The sequence below is a fragment of the Myodes glareolus genome, chromosome 14 (genome assembly GCF_982192425.1).
Source record: "Myodes glareolus chromosome 14, mMyoGla1.1, whole genome shotgun sequence".
In the NCBI taxonomy this organism is placed as follows: domain Eukaryota; kingdom Metazoa; phylum Chordata; class Mammalia; order Rodentia; family Cricetidae; genus Myodes; species Myodes glareolus.
Genome location: NC_142039.1, coordinates 15,100,847 through 15,117,665, shown reverse-complemented (window position 1 = coordinate 15,117,665; position 16,819 = coordinate 15,100,847). Strand labels below are relative to the sequence as shown.

The 16,819-nt window shown below is 39.3% G+C and overlaps 1 protein-coding gene across 3 annotated transcripts in view; it reads right to left on the bottom strand.

The window, feature by feature from the left end:
- Nmt2 (N-myristoyltransferase 2) overlaps window positions 1-16,819 on the bottom strand; it is a 48,435-nt gene that overhangs the window by 15,495 nt on the left and 16,121 nt on the right. The window contains exons 2-8 of one of the 3 annotated variants that reach the window (XM_085699067.2): window positions 10,078-10,213; window positions 9,612-9,654; window positions 8,077-8,126; window positions 5,377-5,521; window positions 610-728; window positions 413-504; window positions 191-307 (exon numbers count right to left, since the gene is read on the bottom strand). In XM_085699067.2, the coding sequence (XP_085555193.1) occupies window positions 191-307; window positions 413-504; window positions 610-728; window positions 5,377-5,521; window positions 8,077-8,126; window positions 9,612-9,654; window positions 10,078-10,213 (702 nt within the window). The remainder of the gene's footprint in view (window positions 1-190; window positions 308-412; window positions 505-609; window positions 729-5,376; window positions 5,522-8,076; window positions 8,127-9,611; window positions 9,655-10,077; window positions 10,214-16,819) is intronic. The other 2 variants (XM_085699069.2, XM_085699068.2) reach the window with 2 other exon arrangements.

Genomic DNA, 16,819 nt, shown 5'->3' with positions numbered 1-16,819 from the left:
GTATCATAGCAGTTGGCTTTTAATATGGATGATGGGGATGAGATTCAAGTTCAGGTCCTCATGCTTGCATAGTAAGCGCTTTTTACGGAGCTCCATCACCCTGGTTCTGTACTGTGTAATTTTTAAAAAGCCTGCCTCAATTACAATTTGGAGGGCACACACACACATATGCACAAGCTTTAACACGTACCTGTCATAAATTCGGATGTTTGCTGGGATGGCACTTATGAAACCTACTAGCTTTTTATTTGAAGACACTCGGACCCCACAGTGCCATTGCAGAAGCCAGCCTGGGGGACGCAGAGCCCTGAGGTATTGAAAAGAAACACCAGTCAGAATCCAAGAACAAAGGAACAAAACAAAACCTCCTGAGTCAACAATCAATCAATGGCCCATGACCAGCCAGGCATACCACAAGAGAAACTCAGGCGAATAGTCGAAGCGAAACATATTGTCATCGTCTTCCACGTAATTCTCGTTCAGCAAAGTGTACAACTCCTTCAGCTAAAAGACAAAACAAGTGTACTGTCTAAGGTGCTCAGAGCACCATGTTTGTAAATGTACCTTAGAACAATGATAGTGAATGTATGTATTGAATTAAAGTCTTACCACTTCAGCATTACTCAAATCTAAAGTGTCCCACATAAAACCCTGTGGCAAAGAATACGGTTCCTGGCGGATATTGTCCTTGTCTGGTTCAATTGCACCATGAGATGTTATGACTTCATCTGGAAAAAAACAAAGGAAAAAGAAAGGATATCATATTACATAATAGTCTGACAATCCCACAAATAGCAACAGAAGTTAAAGGACACTTGCAGATTTTGGACATCTGAGCTCAAAATAATCCAAATAACAATAGTTAATAGTAAGAGCAGCTATATTAGTGCATGCTTTATTTTATAACAACAGTATTAATATTATTAATAATTGTATGTATAAATAACACACTATTAATTGTTAATTCCTTTGGACTGTTATTTCACCAGTTAAAGCAAAAGAGAAACTGAATGTCACATAGTGACATTATAAAATGATTTCTCAGCCTCAGCCCTAGGATGCACTACACTACAACCACAACCATAAGCGATACAAACTTGATACTACAGCTTTAGAAATGGACTCTCTTTTTTATTTTACATCCACAAATTGAGGGTATGGAGGCCTTCTAGAAGCAAAACCTAACACAAATTTCTAAACTGATTACTTCTCCCTACCTGTCTTAGTTAGGGTTTCTACTGCTGTGAAGAAACACCATGACAACATCAACTTTTACAAAGGAAACATTTAATTGGGGAGGCTTGTTTACAGTTCAGAGGTTCAGTCCATTATCATCATGGTGGAACATGGTGGCACACAGGTAAACATGGTGCTGGAGAAGTAGCTGAGATTCCTACATCTTATAGGCAACAGGATGTGGTCTGAGACTCTGGGCAGTACCTTAATCACATGAGACTTCATAGCCTACCTTCACAGTGACATACTTCCTTCAACAAGACCACACCTACTCCAGTAAGACTCCACACTTCCTAATAATGCCACTCCTTATGAGATTATGGGGGCCAATATCAATTAGACTACCACACTACCATTACTGTCTATTTCCTGAATGCTAGGATTACAGGCATGTAACCACATGTGGTTGATATGGTGCTGAGAATAAAACCCAAGGCTTTGTTTGTAGTAGGCAAGCACTCTACAAACTGGATCATATCAGCGCAGTTCTTAACTTCTCTTTTCCAATTATTTCTCTGAATTAAATGTATAATTTGGAACAAAATGTAGACACTTCTCTGTGGCTCTAGCCTGCCTGGCATCTCCGCATACCTCCATAGTCCTTGTTCCCTTAAGAGTTTGTCTTAGTTCAGGGCATTCCTTTTTGCTGAGGCCTTGTCTTCTGCTCATTAAGATGTTGGTCCCTGGGAATTTCTCAGTTCACAAGTCATTTTCTCACAGTATCTTTCAACAACTAAAGTTTGTTTCCTATGAAAGCTATAGAAGCTCTCTGTTCTGCTTGATCACCTTATACAACTCCTTTCTACCTCTGCCCCATTTTCCACGACCATTTCTTGACCTGTGACCCTGGCAATTACTTACTATCTGCGGAGTATGGATCCAGTACATCTAGTTATAGAATCCCACTTGCACCAGCTCCTCAGACTTTCTCTGGGAACCCATGTGGCTCAATTCCTGGTCACTCCCATATAGTATCCCCATGAAGCCTGTATAACGCTTACAAGATGAGCCATGCAGGCACCTTGGAACAGCTGGGTGGGTTTAGCCTGGACTGTGTCACACCCCAGACAGAACTAGAGAGGCAGTTTCTATGTTAGGGCTCCTTTTCTGTACCAACATGACTCCCTCAGCAGACATAGTCTCTGACTGAACTGAAGTATACTAGGAGCTCTAGCATTCTGAGAACCCTGTAAAAATTTAAAACAAGGGCTGGGGGCAGGGAGAGGAAGGAGGATGAGTCCCAGATAATTCTTCCCAAAAGGAGCCCTGAGATTAGGTGTCTTCTCTGGAGGGCATAAAGCAGCTTAGTGAACCACATTTACCACAATCAATAAATCTAGATCCTTCAACTAATACTTATTTAATTAGGTGCCATTAAAGACTTTACAAATTTATTCTAAAGAATATTCCTCCATTACGAGACACATTTCTAGAAGCTGAAAGAAAAAAAGTAGACCCACCCCATCCTTCCCAGTGCAAGAGATGAGTCCAGGGCCTCACAAATCCTATTTAAGTGTTCTAGCACTGAGGCATACTCCCAACTTTCACTCTTATTCCTTTCTTACTACTTAGATGCTGTCCTTTTGGGGTGGATATGTGTGGAAAAGGATGGGAAAAACATATGACTGATACTTCCAATGCTCAGGAAAACATTACTCCTTGAGTTATAACATCAAAATGAATTATCTGTATATAACTGGGATGCTTAGAGTTTTAGGTGGCAAGTGACCCTTTATATGCTGACTGGAACCTAAATAATCAATATGTAAGTAGGCACAATTCGAAGTCAAAGTAGGACATTTATGCTGTCATGTAATTTGATTGCTTTTATATTATTAATAATCTCACCTTTGCAAAATGGGAGAGAAAAAAAGGGAAAACTGAATGGGATACTAGGTTGATCAGTGTGAGCTTACAATAACAATAATAGTGAGTAATAGCATGCATACTTCTGAGCTACTATTTATGGACAATTTACATTGGTATAGATTCTTACATATTGATACAAGTTCAAATTATATTTGTTATATTGAATATGCTCCTACTTCTATTTACAATATTTGTACACCTATGCAAAGTTATTTTGTCCGATTGTATGCGTGTATGTTTCTACCTCTCTAAGAGATTTTGTGTATTGATACATTTTAGGATATATTTATCATATTGCACTATACATTTCTACCTCTGATGAAGATACTTGTACATTGTTTACATTTTGAAGTCATTGTCCTCATTTGTTGCACAGTGGTTTAAAGATTGTTTAATATTCATAGAAGTCTTAGTATTTAAGCTATATAGGTATTAAGCAGTATAGGTCTATAGTGATCCATATATAGTTAGACTAATCAGGTTCTTTAGATACATGGAGATTGTATTCCACATTGATTTTCAACTACTTAAATAACTGTAGACTATGGCATTTAAATAATTTAGGGTTCTGTTGAAGTGAGACACAATTGCTCCTGGCAGCACCAACCTATGCCCAAGAAAATATTGAGCACTGAAGACACTCCACGTGGAGCTTGTTTTCTTCTTTGCAAAACTGGCCTTTGAGTAAGGGACTGCCCATGCCTCTACCACTGACAAAATACACATTGTCTGGACTAGACAAACAGGGTAAAAACACTGTCAAATCTTGCCAAGATAGGGTAAGACAGTTTTAAAAAATATTTCCTGCCTCTAAAAATGGTCTGTCAATTACTCTGGGTCTTAGCCAACATTGGTTGCTCCAACACTGCAAATAAGACTTTGGGCAACTGTTCAGGTAGCCAGTTGTCTCTGTCACCTACTGTACATTTTGGAAGCTGTCTGACTGCACTTCCTGCCTACTCAAGTAATATTATTTCCCTTCTCCCTTTGATGGGGTTAAAGATTAGATAGTCATAGTTAATTTCCTCTTATGATTTAGCCAAGCCATTTCTAATACAAGATTTAGACTCCTTAGGATAGAATGATTATTAAAACATTTAGCATACTTTCCTTGCTTAATATTGTTTATGCTGGTTATAATTCTAATTTTTATACTTGATATCTGTTCTTATTGTACACAATTTTGTATTGGGTTTGAAACTCTTATTTAGACAAAAGGGGTGATGGGGAACCTCCTTTAGCCAATGGCCTTTGAGAGCCTGGACCAGGTTGAAGCATGGCTTTGAGGTACCAAAAGGTCACAATCCCACCCACTCACCCCTAGCTTCCTGTGCTCCATACCTTGATTTTGGACCCCCGTTCCTGTTCTGTGAGCTTTCCCTTTCATAAAGAAAAACCTTAGAATACTCTATTTGGAGTTAGTTTGGGATTATTTGACTCGCGTTCCCCCTATTCTACATGTTCAGCATCACACAATTATCCATTTAGTGAGATATTATAGAGAAGTTTGTTTTTTTAAATCTGAGTCCTTTAGAATACCTGAGGTATAAGAAATGCGGAAAAACAAAGTGGTGGGAGACAGAGGGGGTTGCTAGAGTGATGGCTCAGAGGTTCAGAGCATTTGCTGCTCTTGCAGAGGCTCTCAGCTGTGGCTCTCAGCACCCACACAATACTTCACAACTAACTATCTTTAACTATACTTTCAGGGGATCCATTGCCTTCTTCTGGCTTCCATGGACACCAAGCATACAAATGGCTCACATGTATGTATGCAAGCAAAACAGTCATATGCATCCAATAAAATTTTTTTTTAAATCTTCAAAATACAATAATACCTAGGATAAAACAACTTCATGAAGATCAGAAGCAAAGAACAGGAATGAAGAGAAAAAAAACAAACTCTCTTTCTATACACTATAAGTTATATGTTATATAAACTATATATTAGTTATATTATAGAATGTAGCATATAGTTATATATTATATACAGTATATTTTTAGTATAAAGTGTGTTATATATTTATTGTAAACATACATATAGGAAAGTCTAATAGAAAATTATAATATATACATATTTCAAATATGGGAAAGTTGGATAACGTAACAGAAACAGCAATTAGGCTACAATCAGTGTTATTGAAAACAAATGTCCCTACCAGTATATACTTCAAGAAGATAGATACTATCTTTTGTGTTAATTTTGAGTGTATGACACAAGACTACATCCAGGTCTCTTCACGCTGGATTGTGGAAACACGCATATGAGCTTACTCAATTTGGGTACTGGCTGTGTGTCCCAGAACTGGTATCTGCGCTTTGTGGCCTCATCAATGTTCCTGGCTGGGCCTTGGCATGCAGACAGCAGCTCCATTGCTCTCTGGATGTCCTGTAGCTTCTGAATAGGGATGGTGGGATTCTAGGAGAGTAGAGACACAGACACATGATATGAGGAAGCTGCCACCACTTTGGAATACAGGGCAACTGTGTGTATTGGCCTCAGAGGCTGCAACTCCTAAACACTGTCCCACCTCCTGGAAGCCTGCTGAAGGCTCTCTGTGAATATACCGAGATGAAACACCTGCACTGTTGCAGATGACCACTGTGATGGAGTTTCATTGGGGACTCTGGTGGTTTGGGAATGCTAAGTACACAGAAGCACCCTTTGCTTCAGATTCCCGCCCATCTGTGCCGGTCCCACTGTTCCTTTGGGAAAAGAAGGCAAAAAGTGACATGCAGGCATGCATTACTGTCACACAGCAGCCAGGCAGCCAGGAGCCTCGGTTGTGCTGTTAGCGTTAATGCTCTGCGGCAGCAATGGAGGGGCAGAGGAAACAACTTCTAGAATAGAAACTAGACAGACAAGAGATGATTAGAAGGGAAAGAGGGAAAAAAAGAAAGAGAACCTTAGGGCTATGCTGGGAAGGAAATGGTTAAGAAGAAACCACTAACCCTGCTACTACTCTCTCCTGGACCACACCCAGCCTTTCTCACACTAGAGGAGCCCTGAGACAGAAGGCAGAAAAAAAGCTTCTCTGCAACCACTGTTTATTCACTCAACAGAAGTGTGGAAAACTAGCCTCATTTTTAAGTAAAACATATTCTTATCTACAAAGTGGGCAGTATTTTAATTCCAAAATTCCTTTCCCAAAGCCCACATTCCAGGTTTTCTCTTGCAGATTCCCATCTATTTAATTCTTCAAACATAAAAATAATACACAGAAACTGAGATTACATTCAAAATGAGAAACAGGACCTGAGATTGGATATAAAAATCAGTGGCTTTTTCTCCCCAATGTGTAAAACAACTGAATTTAAGGATTCTGATATCACTCAAATAATACTTTCCACTGTGATTTAGAAATGGTTGGAAGACTTTTCAGAGCCATTAGATTTTGCTGTGAATCAGTACACTGAACATGAAGCACAGGGACAATGGACCCTCCAACAACTTTGGACTTCTGCTCAATTTTGAGTCTGAAATCTGTGCTCTGAACAAACCCTTGTTAACTTGAAAAGCTTCTCTAATTGAAGTACAAAACAGGTTGTCCTGTGCCTGCCTTATTTACTGGGTTTCTTTAGGTTCCTGACATTGAAATTACCTAGTAGATAAAGCTATGAAGTCTAACTGGAGCAGGCCAACAGCTTATTGCCTCCACTCAGCTCCCATGAGCACAGCTCTATGGCCACTGAGTCAAGAAGCTGTTTTAAAGATAGGGCCATACCTTAACAACACATACAAATTATAGAGAATACTTTCCCGTTCTAATCATTGCATTCCTTTTCTCTCTCTTCTTCCTCCCATCTCTCCCTTTTGGAAGTGGTACTAAGAATTGAACCCAGAGCCACATACATGTTAGACAAAAAAAGGCTCTACCACTATCTATCTCAACTTTTTAATAAATTAGAGATAGGGTTTTACTAAGTTGGCCATGCTGACCTTGAATTTGAGATCTTCCCACATCAACCTCTCAAATAGAAACTGTTACAGGCATGATTCACAACATATGGCCCTGCATTTTTTTTCAGCCATGTTGTCAATTTTTCTTAGCGTAAATACTCAAATGTAATTCTCTTTTAACAACAAAACAGTGTGTTTTGTAAGTTGTTTTAATTCCAGTTGTTCTTTTGGCCTGCTGATTTCATATACATAACTTCACATGAAGTGCTTAGTTTTAATTCAAACATTTTTTGCATTAAAAAAACAACAACCTTTGGTCTGTTTTATTTTCTAACACTTTAAGTAATTGATTTCTAAGATAAGAAAATAACCACTTGAATTTCCAACATAAGCTACTAAAGGCCTACAACAGGAACCGAGCTTACAACACAGTTCAACTAATGCTTGAAGATACATTTAACTTGACTTGAAAATGCAAAGTAGAATCTAGGCTTAAAAAAATATAACTGTCAACAGAGCCTGTACTGAGTTTGTTATAGTAAATTTCCTTTTCTGATAGCTGGGTTAAATCTTCCAAGACACAGCGAAAGGAAATGATTTTGAGGTAATCATGAAGCCACCTTGGTTCTGAAGGAGCCGACGATGGTCCAGCTCCAGGAGTCCCTAGAGTATTTATATGTGCTATCTACGCAGTGTCACCAGGCTGACTTGCGCTACAAATAATGGCCATTTGTGACACATTTTCTCCCAATGTTCACTATTTAAGTGCTTTCTAAAATTGGTGCAAATAAATATACAATTTTCAAACTTATGTCAAAGTAAGGAAATTCACAGTGAATTTTTTTTTTTAAAGACTGTGATTATTTGAGATGCTGGGGATTAAATGCAAAAACCTTGCACATTATGTTTGGCAAATGCTCGACCACTGGGCCACACCCTCAGCTTTAGGATTAATCTTTTCTTCTTTTTTGAAACAAGGTCTCCCTATGTAGCCCAGGCTGGCCTGAAACTCACAATCCTCCTGCCTAGGCCTCCTGGGTGCTGGGATTACAGGCGGGCGCCACCACGCTCACCTTATGATACATTCTTAAATCTATCCATTCACCTTCCATAGTATCACCACCTGGGGAGAAAGGCGAGAATGTGCATTAGCCCCCAATTAACTGCCCACTATTATGTTCTTACCTAAGAGGCAGAAATTCATACTTCTTTCCATATCTGATTCCTACAGAATACTAAATATCAGCTACATTCTTTGCCCATTATTTTCCAAATTGAATACCTTAGGAGAAATCTGTCCAAGTCTTCTGCCACTAGAATGTCTGTAAAAAAGGGTTGGGGTTGTGGCTCAGGCAGTAAAGTGCCTGCCTGGCATGCACAAGGCCCTGGGTTCAATCCCCAGCACCACAAATAGAAATCTGTTAAGAATTCAGACAAGTATTTTAATTTTAATCGTAAGTGTAAACCAGATAATTCTCTAAATATAGTCTACTGTCATAGTATGGCATTATCTATACCTGCTATAAATTTACAGGAGTGGGGGTGGAAGAAACCTCAGCTTTTAAGAATATAATAAACAAAATCCCACATTAAAAGTTTCATTAAACATTAGCTCCTAATGTTTAAAAAACAAACTCTCTACCATATATATATTAGCAGTAGTTCCTCCCACTCAGTTGGCTGCAGTTTCTTATCAGTACCCAGAGTGAATGCTTAGAATCCCTGAGGGTAAAGCCAATGGTGTGGTAGAAGCAAAGAGCTGCCCACAACTGCAGGTAAGTGATGCGTTTATCTGCTGAAGCAACACCAAGAAATGGGAAAATATTTGCAAGCTGATGGTGGAAGTTCTGTCCAGTGGAACACTGATCACCTGAGGTCAAGAGAAAAGCTAGGACAAAAGATTCAACTTTGTTCTTTCCCTCAGAGTCACTCAGGGCAAACCTGGGGCAAGTCATTGCCCTTTGTAGAGACTCCTAGTTCTTTCATATAAAGCAGGCAGCAACAACAAAAATATCCAAAGACTGATTTATGTGATATAATATAAACTTCATATAAAAACTGATATTCACAAAATTTACAGGTGCTGTTTGCCATGTGCACTGTACTTTATAAAGCAAAGCAACCTTCACTAAAAAAGATGTCACCTTAACTTCATGACAGCTCTACAGACTGAGGGAAATGGGCTTTCCAGGATAAGAAAACAGATTCAAAGACAAGCAGTACACTGTGAGGAATGGAGTCAAGGCCATGTGCCAGGTCTTGGTGCTACTTGCCCAGAAAGAGTGACTTGAAGCTACAACCATTTGTCATATTTGTTGTTATTTTCTATTCAGTTCCTTTGGCTCTGGTTTCCTACACCACCAGGACTGTGTTCTCCTGTGTGACCGGAAGTAGGGATCTCCACAAACAGGGGTAATTGCCAACTGCATCGTACAGCACAATTAGCTCTTCAGCAGGCTATCTGCCTACATGGGACCCAGATGAGCGAATTTGGTCTAAAATAGGGGTGTCCTAAAGGAGAACATGAGGAAGTCTTTCCCACCCTTAGCAATGGCATGAGGGATGGCCACTGCAGACCAGGCTGATTCAAAGTCAACAGAAGACTTACCCATGGCTGCTCCCGCTGAAATCTGCTGCCAGATGGCGTTGTGCTATGCAGGTAATTAGACAGACACCCAGAAAAATTAAAATGTGAATATCTTCTGAACTAAAAGTAATCACAGATTAAGTGTAACTTCAAAACAAAACAAAACAAGAAAACAAAACAAAACAAAACAAAAAACCAAAAAACTACCAGGTTCCCAGAGAGACATTCTTCTATGACTATGATTTACATACTACTCCACAGAGAAGAGATGAGACATCTGCACACATACAGAGAAGCCCAGTGTGTACCTCTTGGTTATGCAGGTACCACTATGAGCTTCAGGGAGGCTATAAATACCCTCCAGTTACTACTGCCATTCAACACACAGCCAAATGAATCACTAGCTACACATCTAGCCCAAAGGGCACCCAAACCCATTTCTTCTGTATTGGGAAACAACAGCTGTGGCAAGAAAACAGGCTCTCACTTTTGAAGATTGCTGAATTTTAATCTCCTGGGAGTCAGATGCAGAGTCGGACTTGGTACCCCCAGAATTCGGCTTCTCCTTTTTTCTCTTCTGTTTCTTCTTTTTCTTTTTTGCTCCCAAATCCCCTCCAGGGCTTCTGTAGGAAATGCAAGGAAAGTAAAACAAAGCAAAGGAAAAAAATCATTATATAAAACTGAGTTCATAAAAGTCATTACTTAGAAAAATCTATGTGATCTTCACAGTGAAGGACAACTATGTTAGGATGTGTGGGATATAAGAGTGTCAGGTTGAAATGTCCATGAGCAAACACTGGTTCTCGCTCTGTCACATAGCTGGTGTTCAGATGCTTCTTAAACATAAAAACTGTAGATACAAACCACATTTATAACTGAAATTAAAGAACATTCACAATCACTCCAACTCTAACTAACCTACTTTTTACTTAGCCCTTAAGACATACATCTAGGGTTAGTGATGGCTCAGAGGTTAAGAGCACTGGCTGCTCTTGCAGAGAAACTGGGTTTGGTTCCAAGCACCACATTGTACTCACAACAGCCTGTAACTCAATTCCAGATAATCCAATGTCCTCTTTAGGCCAGTAAGGTCACCAGATATGCATATGGTGCACGAACTTACAAAACACTCATAGGCATTAAAAATAAATCCTAGAAAAAGACCTACATGTATAAAAATATTATAGATACCTCTTTGGGGTGACACTATTCATCCCTTTTCATATTTATTTGGCTTTGAACATACTAGATAAGCACTCTACTACTGAGCTATATCCCTAGTACATCAAACTACTTACCTTAAAGCAACAGAAACTGTCTTCCACATGAGAAAGTTTCTTTTGATTAAAAATTTTATGTTGATCAATAAAATCTTTGAAGTTTGTGTCAGTGAAATGACTTAGTAGGTAAAGACACCTGCTACTAAGCCTGACAACCTGAGTTCAATCCCTGGGACTCACAGGGTGAAAAGAAAACTGATTTCCTTTCCTCCAGTTGTCCTGACCTCCACAGGCACACTATATCATGTGCACGCATGCGCGCGCACACACACACACACACACACACACACACACACACACACACTGCCGCCGCCACCACCACCACCAAATAAAAACGAAATATATTTTCAAAAGAGCTCCCAAGTATCAAAAATATTATTGAATAAGATATTTTTGTTTGGAACCCTACCCATTGCTGTATTCTGAAAATGAAAAAGAATAAAAAAGACACAAGATTAAAAATTTTCACTTACTATCTAACTCTACCACGAATTTCATAGAAGGTACATTAAAATTTAACATCAGAGATTATCATTACATTTTTGCCTATGTGGGGAAAGTAATGCAATCAACTGGTTTTGCTCCACTGTTGTAAATCAATTTGTCCCTGGTTATTTTCTTTCCTGATTTCTACCTAATTAGAATATATTACAGTCATCCTCCAAGATTCAAAGTCATTAATGTATACTCGAAGTCTTATGATACTGTCTCTCAAAGACAGTAGTTTTCCAGTATATTTGCTTACAAATGTGTCTTCTTTAATCATATTTTCATTTTCCTATCATTTTCTAACAAAAACAGAATCAGAAACATAAAATTTTGAAACCTACTCTAGTCTCTTCTTTTCCTCATAGTGTTTCCTGGGAGTCTACACTAAGCTACATCTGCTCAGGAGCTGCATGGAGACTGGCCAGCTGAAGCATTCCTGCACAAAAAAGGCTGTTGGTGCAGAAGTGTTTCAGCACATCTATCTTCCTACTTTTGGGTTGAATTGTCCACAGATAGAAACGCTAGTTCAAAGACCATGCTTTGAGTGTTGGTAAGTAATAAGACTCTCCCCTAAGTACTACACTGATACACTGATTTCCATTTGCATCAGCAGGAAATAAGAAGGTATCATTGTCTTCCCCCTTCAGTAGTACTGTACTTGTATCATGTTTTCTCATCTGAAATAGTCTTATACACGGAGTTGGGAGAAATTTACCACATACTTCATTTATTTAATCATTTATTCAAGACTTGGGCTAAACATTTTCCCATTGATTATTTATGTCATTTCAAGAATTGGTTCTTTATGCCTCCTTTCTATCAGCCACTCCTAAAAATAATGTACAGGTTTCCTTTATGAAAGCATCCATACCTATTTATTTAGTACTCAGAATACACATTCTCATTTTTTCTAATGTATATGTGTATAGTATACATACATGCACAAATATGTGCACATGTGTCAACCCAAAGCTGACATTGGATATCTTCCCTGATTGCTTTCCTCTTTGCTAAGTGAGGTACGGTCTCTCATTGAACCAAGAGTTCACACATTTTAGACAGTCTTGGTAGCCCACTTACTTAGGGGATTTCCCCAGTTTGCCTCCCAAGTGCTGGGATTACAGCTGGTGACCATGCCTGCCTGATTTTTATGTAGGTTTTGGGGGATTCTCACAAGTACTATATACACTGAGCCATCTCTCCAGCTGCACTTAATCTCATTTAAGCCTCACAAAACCCCAGACTGTTATCCTCTGGCTTCTGCTAGCTGTTTTGATCATAAATACTTTACTCAGTGTAACTGTTTAATACTTTATGGTATCTTTTTTGAAAGTATTATGTAATCTAAAGTATAAATGCTTTTTTTTCCCTTTGTGGTTTGCTTTTAAATTTTGCTTACACATTGTCTTCCATGTTCCAAAATGACACAAATATTCTTCTATGTTTTCTCCTGTCTTTTCTATGGCCTTTCAGGTATTAGCTTTCTAACCCATTTGGGCCCAAATGTACACGCCTGAAATACTTTGTCTTCAACATTCCAAAAATACATTATAGAGACAGGGATATAATTTCATCTACATAGGGAGCTGAAGCAAGAAGATGGCAAGTTTGAGACCTGCCTGAGCTACAATATTCAATGCCAACACAGGCAAGTCAGTAACAGGCCACCTCAAAAGATAAAAAAAATTACACAATGGGTAGGCTATATGTTTCAATGTATAGCACCTGTCTAACATGCACATAGCCATGGGTTTAAAACCTACTGTTGCCAAGGGGGAAAAGTTATAAATACAAGAGGCCCTCATGTAGAACATGTTAGTCCAGGAACTAAACTGTAGTATCTAAAGATAGTAGTAATGGACAAAGAATCTGACACCTCTATTCACTGACACTCATTCACACCTTCCACAACTCCACAATGAGGCCCATATGTCCCTACAACAGTAACCCTAAAAGCTCAGCTTCTAGGGATCCCTCTCAGGGTTCAATTAAAGACAACACCATAGGGCTGGAGAGATGGCTCAGTGGTTAAGAGCACAGTTGCTCTTTCAAAGGACCTGAGTTCAATTCCCAGCAACCACAAGGTGGCTAACAACCACCTGTAAAGAGATCTGACGGCAGACATGCAGATAAAACACAGCATATAAGTAAATCTTTTTTTTTTTAAAAGACACCACAATAAGCCTAAGGGGGCTTGAAATCTGAGAGTTAAGGAATCTACTCACAACATTTTCCTATCCATGTCTCTTTCTTCTTCTTCTCCTTATTAGTCTCTATTCCCCATCATCCTTGTACAAATGTTCCCAGTCATATATACCCTTATAACCAGCAAGTCCCCAGCGCTAGCAGTTTCTGGGGCTGGAATTCTTATGCATAAAAATCACATCAGAGTTCTCACACACACAAACACGCACACATGTGATCAAGTGTGTGTGTGTGCGCGCACACACACTCACACACAGAGAAAGAGAGAGAGAGAGAGAGAGAGAGAGAGAGAGAGAGAGAGCGCTACAGCTGTCAGTCAAAGGTGGGAGTGGCTAGTGCAAGTTCAGTAAACTCCTTAATGAAAAATGTTAAGAAATTAAGTCATCAGGGAATTCTAGAGGGAAGGTTAGTAGGCTATGCTACATTTTTAGGTGGTTAGAAAGAGTTAAAAGTTTATTTTCAGTAAAATTATGAATAGGGCAGAGATTGTATTTTAAATTAGCCCACTACCGCTTCTTTTCTCCCAGCATGTGTAGAGGATAGTGGGTAACCAGGCAACCTATGTAAACAGTCAGGGGAAGCTAATGGCTCCTGATCTGATTAGCACATTCACCAGATGGTGCAGTTTCTATGTGCTGAAGTCTAGAGTTTATGCTTATTGCTCTAGGCAGTAGAAACAGAGGAGATCCAGGCCTCTAAACTATCATACTAACAGGGTATGCTGTTATAAGCTGTTCTGATTGTGGATGTAGTGGGTCTGTGGTTCTAGAGCTCTTCTGCTGTCCTTAAAACACAAGCAGTAAACTTCCTGAACAAAAATCATCAGTAAACTGAGGTAAGGTGAAGGTGAGTGTAAGGAATTAAGAATTTTTTAATGAGGTAAAACCAGAGCAGCAGCTTGGGCAACCAGTAATTCTGTATCCTTGGATATCTGTGAATATCTTAAATGGAATGCTCTTGCCTGAACCCTAAACACTGAACAAATGACTGCTGATAAAGATAATTGCAGGAAGGCAGATCTCTGCAATACCTAGGAGAGAGGAACGAAGGCTTGACAGAGGGAAACTGTATTCACACGAAGTAGGGAAATGTGATTAGAAAGCCCCCAAAACACAGGAAACAATTCTGAACTGTGGGAATTAATTCCCAAATATGTAACAGAAAGGGAATTAGCTACAGCAAAAATCTACAGCAAAACAAAAAAAAAAAAAACGAAAAAAAATCCACTTCTTTATTCACAAAGCAATAATGCCAAAATTTCCTTGAATTATAGTTTAACCTTTACCACCTAGCTCTGATAAGCTGCTTGTGAAAAGATGACTAAGCAATTACTGTATTTGTGGCTTGTAGCATCCCTAGATGCTGTTGCAGCTGTGAGCAGATTTAAAGCAAGTCCACACTTTTTTTTTTTTTGACATCTTTCATGGAGAGTTGGAGCTCATTCTCTCTTCCTTTGGGTCTAAATGACCTTTGACTTGCTCTGACCACAGAGGAAGAGGAACTATGTGACTTTCAGGTCACAAAAGGCCATGCATCCCTTCTTCTCTTATAACACTCTCAATAAGCTTGGCTCCCTTAAGAATCTGCCATGATGATGAGGCCCATGTTGACTCTCTGGTTGATTTGGAAACTGAGCTCCTGGCTCAGGTCCAGCATAGTTACTAGCCATGTAAGTGAACCACATAGACCCAGTTCACAGGGCCCAAAGTCAGACTCCAACTGTGACTTTGTAGAATTTACTTTTGTGGTGCTGTAATGAAAACATCTGACAACGACCTAAGAGAATAAAGATTTGTTTAGACTCAGGGTTTTAGAAGGTTCAATTTATGGCTAATTGGCAACCATGCATGTGGGCAGGAAACCATAGTGATTGAAGTGTCTTCAGACTACAATGGGCCACCAGCACACATAGAAAGGAGAATATGGGAAGGGGCAAGGGTAAGATATTATTCACAAGAATACCCCCAGTCCACATGACCAACGTCTTCCAACCAAGTCCCAACCCCTACCTTTCAGTAGCTCTCCATTTTAGGAACCAAAGGTTTAATCATTAGGTCAGAGCCTTCAGGCACACTAGAAATGTACTCTATTTTCCTACTTCTTTTTCTTTCCTTCCCTTTTGTTTTAAAGACAGGATTCTAAGTATTTAGGCTGGGCAGATCCTCAAATTTAATATGTATCCCAGGCTGGTTTTTCAGCTTGTGCCTTATAAACAAACAGAGCCATACACTCTCTTTTGGCTGTTCTGAGAACTTCCATGAGAAGCAGTCTTGTGTCCTGGAGCCAAGGTCTCTGGGTGAATCAGAAGCTGAAGAGCTCTGACTTGTGCAGTAAGACAGAAATACACCTTCACTGACTTAAGCAACGACTGTGAGGTTGTCCATTACTATTTCATACTCCAGCACACTATAATCTTTATGCCCATCATGATACAGGATTCCTTCTTTGATCAGTTATTCATGTGTTAAAGTAATAAACATTACATTTAACATGGATAATTCATTCCTTCCTAAGTCCAACATACAAAAACATATGCAGCTGTAGATTCATGTTTCCCTGTTCCTAACCCTAAAATAGAAAGCAGTATTTACTGCTGAGGATCTATTAAGATCTTGTCAAGTGGTACCCTAATGGCCTAAAAATAGTAATGCATTCCCACCCCAAAATGAGCAGTTCATTTTCATCGGTAGAATCAAACTTACGATCACTATATTTATATTTAAAATTATCTGGTGACTAAGGGGGCCCATAAATAGTTGACTGGCAACTGGGCTGAAACAAGTTATCAGAGCCAGGTACTGGAGCTAGAAACATACTGTAGATAAGCCTAGTTTGGGATGCTGCGGGAGTACCTTCTGCTCCTTCAGCCAATAGCCACTGAAATACCAGCCCTGGGGAGGCAGAGACAGGCGGATCTCTGGGAGTTCAAGGATAGCCTGGTCTACAGAGGGAGTTCCAGGACAAAGATATGCAGAGAACCTGTCTCAAAGAGCCAAAAGGTAAAGGTAAAAATAAAAGAAATAGAGGTTAAAATAAAGCTGCATAAAGATGGAAAATATACAGAGAATCTTAATACTGTTTGCTATTATGCTCTCTTTAAATTGTTTAAATTGTTTAAATGCTGAAAAGAGTCGGAGGCCATGGCTCTCCTCTGGTGTGGGAGAATTGTCTGTATTCTGTCAATCATGTTTTAAATAAATGCTGATTGGCCAGGCAGGAGGTGTAGGCGAAAAAAACAGACAAAAAGTAAAAATG